General features: G+C 36.1%; 1 protein-coding gene across 3 annotated transcripts in view; it reads left to right on the top strand.

Annotated features, from left to right (window-relative positions):
- Positions 1–17,183, top strand: part of zgc:171482 (zinc finger protein) — a 128,173-nt gene that overhangs the window by 41,368 nt on the left and 69,622 nt on the right. For all 3 annotated transcript variants that reach the window (XM_048205562.1, XM_048205561.1, XM_048205563.1), the window contains one exon: positions 7,008–7,100. In XM_048205562.1, coding sequence (XP_048061519.1) covers positions 7,008–7,100 — 93 coding nt within the window. The remainder of the gene's footprint in view (positions 1–7,007; positions 7,101–17,183) is intronic.

Raw genomic sequence — 17,183 nt, 5'->3', positions numbered from 1 at the left:
TAGGGTCATTGTCTTGTTGGAAGGTAAACCTTCGGCCCAGTCTGAGGTCCTGAGCACTCTGGAGAAGGTTTTCATTCAGGATATCCCTGTACTTGGCCGCATTCATCTTTCCCTCAATTGCAACCAGTCGTCCTGTCCATGCAGCTGAAAAACACCCCCACAGCATGATGCTGCCACCACCATGCTTCACTGTTGGGACTGTATTGGACAGGTGATGAGCAGTGCCTGGTTTTCTCCACACATACCGCTTAGAATTAAGGCCAAAAAGTTCTATCTTGGTCTCATCAGACCAGAGAATCTTATTTCTCACCATCTTGGCAAACTCTATGCAGGCTTTCATGTGTCTTGCACTGAGGAGAGGCTTTCGTCAGGCCACTCTGCCATAAAGCCCCGACTGGTGGAGGGCTGCAGTGATGGTTGACTTTCTACAACTTTCTCCCGACTGCATCTCTGGAGCTCAACCACAGTGATCTTTGGGTTCTTCTTTACCTCTCTCACCAAGGCTCTTCTCCCCCAATAGTTCAGTTTGGCCGGACGGCCAGCTCTAGGAAGGGTTCTGGTCGTCCCAAACGTCTTCTATTTAAGGATTATGGAGGCCACTGTGCTCTTAGGAACCTTAAGTGCAGCAGAAATTTTTTGTAACCTTGGCCAGATCTGTGCCTTGCCACAATTCTGTCTCTGAGCTCTTCAGGCAGTTCCTTTGACCTCATGATTCTCATTTGCTCTGACATGCACTGTGAGCTGTAAGGTCTTATATAGACAGGTGTGTGGCTTTCCTAATCAAGTCCAATCAGTATAATCAAACACAGCTGGACTCAAATGAAGGTGTAGAACCATCTCAAGGATGATCAGAAGAAATGGACAGCACCTGAGTTAAATATATGAGTGTCACAGCAAAGGGTCTGAATACTTAGGACCATGTGATATTTCAGTTTTTCTTTTTTAATAAATCTGCAAAAATGTCAACAATTCTGTGTTTTTCTGTCAATATGGGGTGCTGTGTGTACATTAATGAGGAAAAAAATGAACTTAAATGATTTTAGCAAATGGCTGCAATATAACAAAGAGTGAAAAATTTAAGGGGGTCTGAATACTTTCCGTACCCACTGTAATTTCCAGGTCAACAAAGAGCTTAGAACCCAAGAGGCGACACTCTGATACTTTTTAGGCAACAGTCACTAGATGGCGCTCCGGTAGCGCGGCCACCATTATGTGGTGAAAATATTAACTGGACCATTGAATCCTTCACATCTTATGCACCCCAAATCTGTGAATTTCACTGCCAAATCAGAAGCGCAATAGAACAGTTTTTTAAATTAAGTCACCAGTAAATTGTATGGCTCCTACAGTAAATGTTGTATTGTCTTATATACGTTTTATTTTACCAGTTGTGGAATCCAACCATTCATCCATCTGAGGTAACGTAGTTAGCCTACTTTATTGAGCATTTTCATTTTATGAAACTTTACACATTTATTAATAGTAAATTAAGAATTAATTAATTTAAGATCATCATGTTTGCAGCGAACAATATATTTCAGACCTAGTGGAGTAATAATAATAATATCTAGATCTGAACTGAAATAAGCTATATTGTAAGTTTTAATGGATCACGCTACAAACATAATGATCTTATGATCTGCTGTGTCCATTATCGCATAATTCCCACTTTTGGACACTTTTGCTTCAATGGACATTAGACAACACTGCAAAATCAAGCTGTTATTTTCATATATTTATTGTCCAACATTCCCAATTTTTCTGACGCATATCATAATTTCAATTTCATATGTCGGTATTAATTCAGTGTTTATAAGTCTAATACTAATACTAGATCTTTTAAAGAGTTTTAACCCAAACTGACTGAGAGCAAAAAGTTTTTGTGAAAAAGTTTTTTTTTTTTTTTTTTTTAACAAAGCAGCTGATTTTGCCATAGAAACTAGTGGACTGCCAAGTCGCCTTCACCCCAAAATGGCGGAAATACAAGGCCGCTGCTGGCGCAGGTGTTGCAATGGAACATTCTGTTGAGTGTTGCTTCTTGTTAGTGTATATTCTTTGAGGTCAAGGTGCTGTGCATTGTGGTAATTGATGCAACATGTCGTCACTTCCAAAGGACCAATGAACATGTCTGACCAATTTCATGGAATGTGAAAATGAATCTCATTGAATAAATAACCATTAAATTAAACTGGTCATCAGCGCAATTCAATTGGTTTGGTAATAGCAAAAGAAAATAGAATGAAGTGATCTCCAAAAAATAAGTACTTTTTGACTGTAAATAAAATTGTAAGGAGTAAAAAGTACTCTTTTTTTCTCAAAAAATGTAATCAAGTAAAAGTAAAAGTACTGATTTTTAAATGTACTCAAGTAAAGTAAAAATCCCCAAAAATAATACTTAAGTACAGTAATCAAGTAAAATTACTCAAGTACTTTACACCTCTGCTCACTGACTACTCAATTTGGATATGTTTTGAACATCCATAGTAGTAAAAATGTTAACCAACCATCTAAATCACATAGAAACCATGTAAAACCAGCTATACCTACACTGTAAAAAAAATCCCAGTAAAATTTACGGTAAAAAAACGGCAGCTGTGGTTGCCAGAACTTTACCGTAAAAAATACAGTAGCAATGTAAAAAAAAAAATCTGTTAAATTTACGGTAAAATAACGTATTTTATTAACTGATATAATGTTAATTTACCAACCTAATGAAGTACTAATATCTGTTTTGTACCTTTATAATACACTGACAGTCACCAAACACAGTGGTGATAAGAGTCACATGATGAATCAAAGTTCATCACAAGCAGCTTTTCCACAAGCTGAGGAGGACAATACTAATATATAGAAGGTGCACACAGTGTCATTCACACACAAACTAAACACCATCATGGTAACATGCATGAAATTTTAAAAATGCAATAAACATTAATTTAACAACATTAGAAGTAACATAAAACCCCAATGTACATAACTGATTAGAAAAAAATGAGAAAAACTAAGAAAAAACAGAGTTATTTCAACGAAAATATATCAAATGTGAAGTGTCACGCAGGGAATTGTGAGAATGTCAACTTATGGTTTTTCACTGTAAATTTTACAATGAATTGTTATTTTTCACTTCCAAAAACTGTTAATTTAACGGTATTTTATTGTAAAATTACATTAAATGTACCATTAGATCTATTACAGTTATTCACCGTATATAGTACGGAAACTTTCTGTAAACCAATTGACAGTTTTTCACCGCAGCATTTTTACAGTCTTTTACTGTTAAAATCACAGTCATTTTTTACAGTGTAGGCTTGCCAGTGCTGTTATTGTTGCCAAAACTAAAACTATGAAAAATTAAAAATCGTTAACTGAAATAAAGCTGAAATTGTAAATATAATTATTAGACAAAAAGCTTAAAAAATGCAAATAATTTGAATAAAACAAGTTTAAGTCAAAGTACTAAAATTGAACTGTAAAACTGAAATAAAAATAAATGAAAGCTAAATAAAATATAAATTACAAAAGCACATCAAAATGTCTAAAATTTAAACTTATATTAAAAACTGAAATTCTTCATGCTCAGCGTTTTCATCCAAGCCATTTCCTGAACCAGCAGAACTCACCTGCAATCTGTTCTTAGTCTAAACTTATATTAATCACTTGCTTAATACCCACAGATGCTCACATTCCATTTTTTTTAATATCAAACATATTGCATATTACATTACAAATTCAAGCTATTCATCTTAAACCCACAGTGTTATCAGAGCATTAACAATTTGTCCAGGTTTGATTGCCTGTCTATGCAAATGTGGCTACGCTCCAAAAACTAATGAGATGTCTTGCTGCATACTGCCCACAAATACAGCTACCTGAAACAGAACCTTGTAAGTGACTAATATGAACATACACAGCAACACCACAGAAACAGAGCTCTTCACATAAAGCTAACGGGAGATTTGGCTCACAACTGATTTCAAACTAAGTTTTCTGTATATGTTACTAAGCTAAATAAACGAATAAGCAAAATACATAGACCACAAATAAAATAGTCATTTTAATTAGAGAGGGGTCACAGTGCTATAGACCAATTAGTCAGTTAGTGAGGTTAAGTAGTTTACCATTTCAGAAATAGTTTTTCTTTGAAATTTTTCCTCTTTAAAGCACTGATGTTTTAATACATTCAGCTCATTTTGAGTGTCCTACCACACGTGCACACAAGTATAATATGTGTATAATAATATATTGCTCTGGAACAAATAGAATAATAAGACCAAAGATTGCCCATTTTATGTACCCATAATGAATTCTATCTTATGTTTAACAACTATAAGACACAGCAGCAAATCCTCGAAGCACTGACCGAGATGAAGCTGATCCTGACGGGTACACGAACACTGAACAGCTGCTGATGGCCTGGAGCTCTTATCTCCAAAAACGTCTGAACAAATTGTAAAATAGGAGCTATGATTAAATATGAATCACATATTTCAGGTCTAAAGAAGTACATTTTGTGTGTGTGTGTGTGTGTGTGTGTGTGTGTGTGTGTGTGTGTGTGTGTGTGTGTGTGTGTGTGTGTGTGTGTGTGTGTGTGTGTGTATATATCATCAAAGAATCCTGAAAAAAATATCATAGTTTCCACTAAAATATTAATCAGCACAAGTTGATAATGATGTTACTTGAACACCAAAACAGCATAGAATGATTTCTGGAGTATCATGTGACATGAAGGCTGGAGTAAAAATAATAATAAACAGTTGTTTCAAATTGTAATATTTCACAATATTAATGTTTTTACTGTATTTTTGATCAAATAATTCAGCCTAGATGAGCATAAGAGACATTTAACAAAAACATTTAAAAATCTTACCTCAATCTTTTGAATAGTAAGGAAGGATACATACAATATTGTATGTATCCTATGTTTGGTCCCCCAAAAAATGAAAAAATAAATAAATAAAAAAGAAAAGGGGGAGATTTCTTATAAGGCAATGTAATGTTTCTGCTTACTGTTTGAAACAGCCTTTACATCAGTAGTGTGCCTATGATGCCTTAAAATGATATCTAGGTAGCTCAGGTTTTGGAACAAAACATTGCTTTAGTTTACCTGTTCTGTTAATACAAACACTTCTGCTTGAGGAGCGGATCTCTGTAAATGATAGTGTAAATATGTTCTGTGATCTTAAAGAGACAGAACTGAAATGTCATACTTCAAGCCTTTCATTTTTCTATTAAATTTTAAAAACAGTATTTTAAAATAGAGCTCAGGAAACAGCTCTGCATAAACTGTGTGTGAAGTGAAGCATTTTGACACAGGCCAACAAAATGAAGAGCAGCTGTAAGTTTTATATTGAAAAGAGAATATGGAAAAAACTGAGTCTGTCATCATGATCCACTTTACATCTCATATTCTCTCATATATGGCCAGATCTCATATTATTATCTAATGTAGCATTCGATCAGGGCAGGTTTAAAACTGTGACCTGAGATACCGGCAGTGCAAGTGAAATAATTTGAAAAAATAGATAGATAAGCTTTATTATCCCGAAGGAAAAAGAGTCAGTCATCATGTTCACAGCCTAGATATTACTGCACCTTATAGCAGGAACGTTAGTTTTTTTTTTTAAGGTCACTGGGGCTTTGCTTTCCTGGCCCACCTTGACTATTTGATATGTGTGTGGCTGTAAATGTTTTGAAAGCTAAGCAGTCACATGCATTTTTCAAAGTTGAAGCGACTGCCAAACACTTTGGTATGCTCAGATTCCTATGAAATAATAAAAATGTTTGGGTGGAGTAACAGAAGACAGCAGTTCAATGTTCAATGCAGATAAGAAATAAGAAAAAATATACATACATATACAATTTTTAGTAAAAAAAAAAAAAAAAAAAAAAAAAAAAACACATCACAGGTTTCAGTTCTCACTATTAACTAACTATTAACTACTACTTTTGTATCAATAAATTCCTAATTACTGCTTATTAATAGTAAGGTAGTTTAGGTATTGGGGAGGAATTGGGGGATGTAGAATATGGTCATGCAGAATAAGGCACTAATATGTGCTTTATAAGTACTAATAAACAGCCAACATTCTAGTAATATGCAGGCTAATAAGCAACTAGTTAATAGTAAGAGTTGGACCCTAAACTAAAGTGTTATCAAAACAATTTTTGATAACAAACCAACCGTAAAAATCCCAAAAGCTGATAAAAACAAAGTTTGAATGGAGTTTGTACGTGAAACCAGAATGTTTGAAAAATCAATACAAAAATCTTTTATAAAATCAGTTTGACAGTGGAGGAAAATCTTAGGGAATATATACTGTATATGTAAGATGATTGACAGACCTGCACAGCCACTACAAATCATTAAAAAGTGAACAAGCAAACTCAAAAGTTCTGCAGACACACACACACACAAAAAAACTCTTACAAAATCAAAAGTTTATTTTGAATATTTTCAGTAGAGTCAGCATGCGTCAAAATTACTAAAGCAATTGATGCTAGTTAAACCAGTCATAAGTTGCACGAGTATATTTGTAGCAATAGCCAACAATAGGTCAAAATTATTGATTTTTCTTTTATGCCAAAAATCATTTGGATATTAAGTAAAGATCATGTTCCATGAAGTTATTTTGTAAATTTCCTACTGTAAATATATAAAAAATGTATTTTTGTGAGTGGATATGCATTGCTAAGGACTTCATTTGGACAACTTTAAAGGTGATTTTCTCAACATTTTCATTTTTTTGCACCCTCAGATTCCAGATTTTCAAATAGTTGTATCTCGACCAAATATTGTCCTATACCCTAACAAACCATACATCAATGGAAAGCTTATTTATTCATGTATAAATCTCAATTTCAAAAAATTGACCCTTATGACTGGTTTTGTGGTACAGGGTCACATATTTCCTGGCTGATCTTTACATTAATGTCAGTTAAAGTGATAACACCTTGATCTCCATTATGTTGATTCCACTTACTCTTTCTGTCTTTCTCTCACACAACAGAGCAAGAAACATGCCAACAAAGTGCGTCTGTTCTACATGCTCCACCCAGAAGATGGAGGACCACCATCCAAAAGACTGAGACCAGACAATCCGGTATTTTCTTAAGCTCTTAAAATAAAACTTTATTTCACTTAATTCCAAATTATAGACTACCTGTCTCTTTCTCTCTTTATGTACAATATCTGGACATCTAAACCGCACTTAATGCAATTTAACTGCATTAGATAATAAAATACAAAGCCAAATGACATCTGCAAATGATCTATTGTTTTAAAACCTTTTATGTGAAATGTTTTGCTTGAAAAGTGTGCTTGTGCTATTGTTCTTTAAAATAAATGTCATATTTTGTCATATTTGAACTACATACACATGTAATTTATGGGGCTGATGTACTTCTCTCTCTTCTTTCTCTTTTTATTTATTTCCATTATAACAATCCAAATATTTGGTCTGTTTATTACAATTAATTAAATGGGGCTATATGTAAGAATTTTCATGCATTAATCACTTTTTTTAATGCCAATGTGGGAACGAGACCTTCCCCGACTTCCTAGGTTGTTTGTGAAAGCCTGTAGACTGTAGATTGTAGATCTGTAGATTGTAGCCTGTAGATTTTTATGTGAATGACTTGACATTTTTTACTGGGAATATCAAAAGAATGTGACTTTTATGCGTGCTCCTGAGATCCTCTCTTCCGTTCAGTGACACATGAAACTAAAGCAATGTTCAGGATGATGTCGAAAGAGTTATTCTTTACTGTAATGTCAATGTATCATGCAAAGAAATGGGATTAATTCAAACTACAGTCTCACATATGCCAGATCACATATAGGCTACTTTATAATCAACTATTATAACAGTGTAATTTTAATCATGCTATCTGTCGACATGTTGCTGGTGAACTGAAGAGCTGGTGCAAACATATCCACATCGCTATGATCAGATGCTTTTTTAACTGCCGTTTTCTCACCGCTGTCATTTTTGTTGTGTTTATTTTGTTATTGAGAGAAAGCGCAATAACACTAAACAGTGCGGACAGCCTTAGAATGTTCATTAACAGTATTTTACTTTACTAAGCTAAGAACAAAAAAACAACTTCACTTTGAGTATATTCAGGCACGGAATCCCGTTCAGTCTGTTGTACATTACGTGTACACGAGTGCGAGCATGAGCAGTAAGTTGCTGGCTGCAGTTCTCTTAACGGCCAGATACAAAAGGAGTAAAAAGGATACAAAAGTCTGCAATTAAAAGTCGGAGATTTAAAATATTTTTCATCAAAATATCTGAGCTATGCTATTCATTTTTCACATTCATTTTATACTCTTGCTATATATTTTGTTACTATATACTTGTTGATTAACCTCGAGAGACTTTTTTTTTTTTGTCTGCAGTGAAATGCTAAATGAGGGCAGTGGAGATTACAGACACTGAGCTTTGATTGTTCTGTTATTTTCACTCCTCAGAGACAAAATGTTAATGTTCCATTTTTTCAAAAGGTAAATTACCGGCACAGCAGTCGTCTAATGTCTTCATGAACTCTGAATTAAGCCATGATTAACACAAACTGTTAGGAAGCAGATAGACAACTTGGAGAGGCTATAAACCACTAGATAAAGAGTTTTAGGGCTTTTATTCTTTTCTGGCAGCTCTGAACATACTATAAAACATCTTAATGATCCCAGGGCGGATTGATGATTTGACATACTGATTCTTACAGGTTGTTTTGAGTGGTTAGGAAGTGCTTGAGCTCTTGTAATTGCTTTCAGAAGGGTCTCTGAGGGGTGGAGATGTTAGTTTATAACTCTATGAAACATTCAGCATTGAGAGAAACCAAACCTCCCCTCTACCATTTTTGCTTGAATCATGGTCTTTGCTCTTATATAGAGCTCATTAGTGTGGTTGTTTATGAATAATTCTTCTTGGACCAGACACTTGACTGCACTGGCTCTTTCAAGCCCTCCGTTTGAGAGAAGCAATGCTGACGGGCCTCAAATCAAAACCAAACACAGCTGAAGAAAGTACAAACACTAAACACTAAAGAAACTAATGCTGGACAACTTTTCACTGACCGAAACTTTCACAACTCTTTTGTCCACTCCACACATCCCTACAATTCAATTCAGATTGTACTGTCAAGAATAGATGGATTGAAGCAGATCATTCTCACATTTGCTCATCTATCAGTCTGGAATCAGTCAGAGACACTGTGCGCCCTGTCAATGCCGTCTCACACAGGAGAGAGGAAAAAAAAAAAAAAATCACACATGAGATCTCTTTTTATATCGATTTTTTCCCCCTAAGAAAGACATGTACTGTGAACAGAGCTTCATATTCTCAATTGTTTCCCTAAGACAGAAATGTTTAAATGGTTAGCAAATTGAAACTCCTGCTTTTTCCTGAGACAAATACAGCAATAATCTCAATTGTCTCCTCTGGAGTTAAAAAAGAGATCTCAAACTGTGCCCAGACTTACCAAGATACCAAAGTCTACAATCAAAAGTCAGAGATCTTAATATGAACTCAAGCATTTCTAATCAAATTTCTTCAAGATCAAATGATCTGAGATATGCTATCCAATTATATAGCTCTGTACTTTTATGGTATGTCAATAATTGTCTCATTTAATTACATTTTAAGATCATTTAGGGATTTTATTAGGAAACATATGGAGAGGTAGATATTTGCATGAAACTTTACTAAGAACTCATTAAGTCTTATGAACTAAGAAAGGCTTTTTTCACACTGCACACAATTCCAGAGGTGGAGCACAGGCAGCAACACTCTCCGGACACTCACTCTCCTCCAGCTAGGGTCAGAAATGGGGGATGTACCTCAACCAAGCCAGGGGATATATCGCTCAAACTCAGCTGAATTAACCTTCGCCTGCCTGACCTTTTGGGGCACTGTCTCAACAGAGGTGCCGAAAAGTCTGGAAGGTGACACCAGGGCATGAAGTTGGAAGCCTTCTCCTACTCCTTGCCCCTAAAGGTTAAGCAATAGATGCCTGTCCATGGTGACCATGGCAGCAATCGAGCGGCCCACGGCACAGGCCGTCGTCTTGATAGTACGGAGGGCAAGGTCTATCACACAGCTGAACTCCAGGATTGCACCTGGAGATAATCCCTTGCCCAGATTGAGATCCATTAATAAATCGGCCTGATAGGCTTGCAACACCAACATGGTGTGAAAAGCCCCACCAGCCTGGCCCACTGACACATAGGCCTTACCATCGAGCCAAGATGTAGTCTGACACGGCTTCAGTGGCAATGCTGGAGCCTTCCATATGGATGCCGCACCGGGAGAAAGATAGCTCACAAGAGAATCTACAATCCGGGGCATCCTCATATACCCGTGTCCGCCAGCCCCTTTACTTTTGAAGAACTGGTTGCTGAAGGGGCATGAACACGAGCCATGGCTTCTCCCACGACTTGACCATTTCATTGTGGAGATTGGGGAGAAATTGAAGGCTCACTGGAGCGAGATGTTTATGACCCATGAGGAGTCGCTTAAGTAGTCTGCCTGAGTCAGATTCCACCTTTTCTGGTTCCACTGAACTAGATTAGGCCAACAACATGCTCTCTGCCAGATCGGAAGAAGCCGTAGAATGAGGCGGGAACTGAGCCCCTCAAAGGCTGACTGAGCATGCTCCGCTCTCACACACACAGTATCATGTGTATCATCTGGTGTTTTATATCTCTCACACAAACAAACGGCTTCCTGAAGACAAAGAAGCTGATGACGTTCTCTCTAATCAGCCTTATATACCCTGCTGGCAAGCCTGTGAAATCACCTGACTTTGGTAGCCAATCAAAATTTGTGTGTATCACACATGCTTCAGACCACAGCACCAACTCCGTAAAAATGCTGCCTTCGGAGGACACATTCCAAGGTAGGAAGGCATCAAGGCACGTCCGAATCCAATGTTAGCTTCATATCCTCCTGAGATACCTTCATCTGATCGATTTTTGAAGGCAGCATAGATGTATCCTTCGCTGCCTTTGATATCTCACAATCCTGTGCGTTCCATTCGGTGACAGCTGAGCCAGAAAAAGAAAGATGACATCTGAAAGTTGCAGTTTCTGGTCAGTTTGTGTGTAAATGTATGTTTTTGACCAACGCTTTCCACTTCTGATGTCATTTCTAGTGAGAAATTACTACTGTAGTAATTAAATATTTGTTTAGTTCTCACCAAAGCTCACTTTTTTGCAGTAGATCATTAAACTGTTACGCTGCCTCTGAAGTCTGTCCGAAATCAGTTTCATGATTGTACAAACTTTGTCTTACCATTACCTTTTTTATTTATTTTTTTCACTGAGGTGACAACAGGCTTCCATAACAGCGACATTCCAGCATGTAAAAGCTGAGCCACCCCTGAGAATAACACTCAGTCGCGTTTTCAGTTACCTCTTAAAACTCACCTTGTTTTTTCAGACTCGTTGACTTCATCAGAAGGGAGTTACACTGAGTCTGTGGAAAGAGTGTTTGAGTTTCCTTTTTTAACAATGTCAAGCAGAAGTACACAGACACGCAGAAGAACTACAAAAGAGGAAAGTAGGTCGGTAAGGTGCTCGGAGATATATATATATATATATATATATAAAAAACCTTTCTTTGCTTTAGTGGCTCTCTGCCAGGTAGAATGACTGAGTTAAAGCATGTTAAAGAATGTTTTTTGTTGTTGTTGTTGTTGTTAATGTCTTTTTTTTTTTGTCTCGTCCTCTATTCTCCTCAATTTTTCTAAATCTATATTTTGTATTCCACTTTTCACAGGCAGAATTAATGTGCCTCTGTGACTTTCCTCCTTCGGGCTCTTATTTTTAGTTTGTTTTCACACCCTTCCCAACGTTACAACAGAGGAATGAGAGAGTGGAAGAGAGAGATAAACAGACTCCTAATTAAATGCTCTTTGTTAACAACAGAACAGGACCAGACACTGCCAGAGCATCACATACACACACACACATACACACACATGCTCACACATAATCACAACTTCACACACCAGCACCTTCACTCACACATGCTCACACACTCACTTTGCTTTTATTACCAAACCTAAAATAGGTCATATGTAAATGCACGCAGACAAATGTGTAGGTGACAAGTTATTGGCGAGGAAGAAAAAGGCATGTTTGAATGAAAACCTGAGAGGAAATATGAAATAGACTTTCATTCGTCTTCTGCAGCAAATGTTATCAAAAAAAAAAAAACTCATTAAATCGAGCAGGAGTTCCTTTTATTTTGTGTCTGTTGGTCTTTCTCACCTGAGTTGGTTGGTTTATTTTAGGTGTTGCTGACTGCTTCAATTTTCCCGGTGTTATTTATTGGATTACACTGCATGTGTCTAAAGGTGTGAGGAAGAATGTTTGCCCTGGTTCTGCGATCATAATAATCATAGCAATCCATATGCACAGGCCCTGCCGATCTGAAACCCAGTGATAGGGTGCCAGGACTCAAAAAAACATCACTGAAAATCAAAGAAACCCCAAAAAGGCCAAGTATGGTAACCCATATTCATAAATTTGTCCCGTCTCCTCTTTTTGCTGTGGCACACAGGGAGCAATTGGGGGTTTGGTGCCTTGCACAAGGGAACCTCAGTCATTTCCTGCTGGTATTGAGAATCAAACCTACAACCTTCGAGTTACCAGTCAGACTCTCTGACCATTAGGCCACGACAGCACCACTGCAGCCCTGATAGGTTTTTAAAAGAATTATATCCTGATAATTTTAAATAAAATTAAAAGGATGATTTTGTTTCACTCAGATGAACTTTTATTTCAAACAAACAGCTCAAACTCTAAAGCAACAGTTTTCTCAGTGTCCTGACTTTAAGACTCACATAATGATAATATTGAGCTGATGTGATCATTTTCATGTTATGGCTGATAACCGATACATGGCCGATATTAAAGGTGCCCTAGAATCAAAAACTGAATTTACCTCGGCATAGTTGAATAACAAGAGTTCAGTACATGACATATGTTGAGTTTCAAACTCCATTGCTTCCTCCTTCTTATATAAATCTCATTTGTTTAAAAGACCTTCGGAAAACAGGCGAATCTCAACATAACACCGACTGTTACGTAACAGTCGGGATCATTCATATGTATGACCCCAATATTTGCATATGCCAGCCCATGTTCAAGGCATTAGACAAGGGCAGACAGTATTAACGTCTGCATCTGTGAACAGCTGAATCATCAGACTAGGTAAGCAAGCAAGGACAACAGCGAAAAATGGCAGATGGACCAATAATAACTGACATGATCCATGATAACATGATATTTTTAGTGATATTTGTAAATTGTCTTTCTAAATGTTTCATTAGCATGTTGCAATTGTACTGTTAAATGTGGTTAAAGTCACCATCGTTTATTACTGTATTTGCGGAGACAAGAGCCGTCGCTATTTTTATTTTGAAACACTTGCAGTCTGTATAATTCAAAAACACAACTTCATTCTTTATAAATCTCTCCAACAGTGTAGCATTAGCCCGTTAGCCACAGAGCATATAGCCTCAAACTCATTCAGAATCAAATGTAAACATCCAAATGTTGCATGCATGCAGCATGAATGACGAACATCTTGTAAAGATCCATTTGAGGGTTATATTAGCTGTGTGAACTTTGTTTTTGCACTGTATAACTGCACTTATAGTCGTGAGCTCGCGGGGGCAGGGAGCAAGAGATTTAAAGGGGCCGCCCAGCCTGAATCGGTGCATTGTTAATGATGCCCCAAAATAGGCAGTTAAAAAAATTAATAAAAAAAAATCTATGGGGTATTTTGAGCTGAAACTTCACAGACACATTCAGGGGACACCTTAGATTTATATTACATCTTTTGAAAAGACGTTCTACGGCACCTTTAAAGTTCTATAGTGTTTTGTCTAAATAAATTTTTAAAAATCCATTTTAATTATGTACAGTATGGAAAATGGATAATAATTGAGATAAATGAGATTTGCTAAAGATTGTGTTTAACAGTGGTACTAAATGAATAGTGTTTTTAAAGATTAACTTATTAAAGATTAACCTATATATAGCATATCAGCATAAATATATATGCTGATATGCTAATTTCTTATTATTATCAGCACTGAAAATAGTTGTTTATATTTAATTTAACATTTTTTTTGGAAACAAACTTTTTTTTCAAGATTCTATGATGAGTAGAAATAAAACAAATAAAAAAAAAGATTTTATTTGAAATAGTTTTTGTAACCATCTTTAGTGTCAGCTTTGATCAATTGTTAATTTGTTTAATAATAATAATAATCGTACTGATCTCATATTTTTGAACGGTGCCAATAATTAAAAAAAAATAATTAAACCAATAAGGCACTGATATATTTTGAATCCCTAACAATAGATATGATGTTGTGCAAAATTATCAGAGGTATAACATATTTTATACATCACCCAGCCCTTTACACAGTGTGTTTACGGTGCCTGTGCTTCCAAAACAAACTGAAAATAGTTGCATGCACACATCATAATAGATGCACACACTCGCATACAATGATGAGCGCAGCCTGAGCTGTGACAGTGAGCTGCAGAAGGCCTGTTTACATGAGTGGAACAACGACGCAATGAGAAAACACGCCTGTGAGCGGAGAGAAAGCTACACACTCACCTCTCCTGCAAACAGCAGTCAGAACACACACATTCATTGGCCAGCTTGCTGGAATCAGGTCACGGGCTCAGGGAAACAGAACTTGGCCATGGAGTTAGAACTTATTTGTATGATTCCTTTGGTGACAGCAAACACTCTGGTCCCTTAACACACACACATAACCACAGCTCTGAGACGACCGCTCTGGTCCAGACATGTAAAAGAGAGTCTGCTCTTGTGTGCAATGAGAACAGGTTCACATTTCACTCAAATGTGCCAGTATGCAGCACTTCTGGCGTAACATCACAGTGCATGCAGGCACGGTGCCTGTACCTGTTCACGGTACAATTCATGAGAACTGTAAGAATAATACTTGACTTCCATTTTCTACGATCCATCTGTAACTGGGTTGATCATCTGGTAACTGGTTTGTTTCTGGTCCAAGATGGTTCCCTATCAGGGAAGAGAATGTAACTTTAATTTGTAAAGAACTTAATTTACGTTTTACAAAAGATTTCAATTTCAAATAAATGTTCAAACTGATTTCAACATTATAACCATTAGTAATAATTTAGTGATGGTAATAATGAATAATAACTGAGAACCAAATCAGCATATTAGAATGATTTCTGGATGATCACATGACACTGTAGACTGGAGTAATGATGTTGAAAATTCAGCTTTGCCATCACAGAAATAAATTACATTATAAAATATATTAACAATTTTCAAAGTTCTTTTGAAATTGTAATAATATTTTGCAAAATTACTGTTTTTACTTTACCCATGCCAGCCAGCTTCCAAGGCATAGAAAATAAGTCTGTATTTTTGCTGAGATATATATATTATATATTTTTTTTTTTTTTAGAAACAGGTGCAATCAGAAGGAGATTGTGCATATATATGGCTGGCCTCACCTTGAAATGTTGATTTTACTGTAATAAATATGAAAGCAGAGCACAGTTGACCCCGTGTTTGTCATTGCAAGGTCTGATACATCAACTTCAATCACACTAAACATTAGAAGTATTGTTTTATGTGACTATGGGGGCTTGGGTTTTTTATAATGATATTGTAGGACAGGACCCAGAGGAGCATTGTATCGCTCACTGGTTGTTCTTTCAGAGCTCAGAGGACTCATGTTCTCAGCTGTTTCTTTTTAGTGTCTACAGTCTCAGATGTTTATCGTAAAATCCCTTAGAGAATTAAAAAATAGAAACTGATAAGACATTGGTTGTCATGCACTAAGAGTATAGAGCTATATTATACAATGACAGAAATGACAGAAAAGTCTAATTTTCTAATGTAAAAAGTAAAATAATTTTAATGATGTTTATTATTATTATTATTATTTTTAATTAGAGCATTTATTCTGCAAGGATGTATTAAAGTGATCAAAAGTGACAAAAAAATGTATTTTAAATGCGGTTCTTTTGAAGTTTCTATTCATCAAAGAAAAAAAAAGTATTGCAGTTTCCACAAAAATATTAGGCAGCACATCTGCTTTGAAGGAGTGTTGCTGAAAATTCAGCTTTGCATCACTAGAATAAATTACATTTTTAAAATATATTAAAAAGAGAAAACAGATTTTAAATTGAAGTAATATTTCACAATATTACTATTTTTACTGTATTTTTGATCAAATAAATGCAGCCTAGGTGAGCACAGGAGACTTCATTCAAAAATTTAAAAATCTTACTGACGCCAACCTTATATATAACAGTAGTGTAGGTTGTATTACTACTGGAACATTAGACAAAAACATTGATTAGGGAAAAAAAATGCTATGTACTTCTCAAAAGTCAGAAGAACATTAAGCAAAAGTGAACAAGGTGAGGAGGAACAGAGCTGTCAGTACCAATAAAGATTTCATCACGGGCACTGAAAGTCAACGAGATGGCTTCCCCAAGGGAGAGAGAGATATGTCTGGATAGTCATTTGACAGAATATCCACAGAGCGAAAGAGGGATATAGAAAGAGAAACAGTCTCTCGCCATCACACCTTGCAGTGGAAGTGCAGCTCAGATTTTCCATGACTGCTGTTTTACAGACATTTTGCTGATGAAGCGTCCCCCCTGAGTGTTGCTTTGCACCTCTATTTAAGTGCAGAAATGTCAGCATTGACGGTTGAGCAGAATGTGCAGAAACAAACCTGGCCTAAGACTGAAGAAAATGTCTGACACAACATGCTTGAGCCAAAGTTTTTCTCTGCTCTGGAAAGAAAATATGGCAGTTTTATTTTTAAATGTCTGATTCAGATCGAGCAGATGCTATTTGCAGTATCAACAGCTCACTAAAAATAAAAAAATATGTCGTCATTTACTCACTCAAACGGTTACAAACTGTGTCGTTTTTTTTTTTTTTTTTTTTCCTCAGTTTCTTCTGTTTTCTTTTATGGAACATAAAAGGAGAAGTTTAGCGCAATGTTAAAGGGAAATTCAGTCATTTTCTTCATCATTAAAGGTGCCCTAGAATCAAAAATTGAATTTACCTTGGCATAGTTGAATAACAAGACCTCCGAAGAACAGGCGAATTTCAACTTCAACTTCATTCTTTATAAATCTC

This window comes from Megalobrama amblycephala, linkage group LG10 (genome assembly GCF_018812025.1).
Source record: "Megalobrama amblycephala isolate DHTTF-2021 linkage group LG10, ASM1881202v1, whole genome shotgun sequence".
Classification (NCBI taxonomy): Eukaryota; Metazoa; Chordata; class Actinopteri; order Cypriniformes; family Xenocyprididae; genus Megalobrama; species Megalobrama amblycephala.
This window is presented reverse-complemented; position numbering and strand designations above follow the sequence as displayed.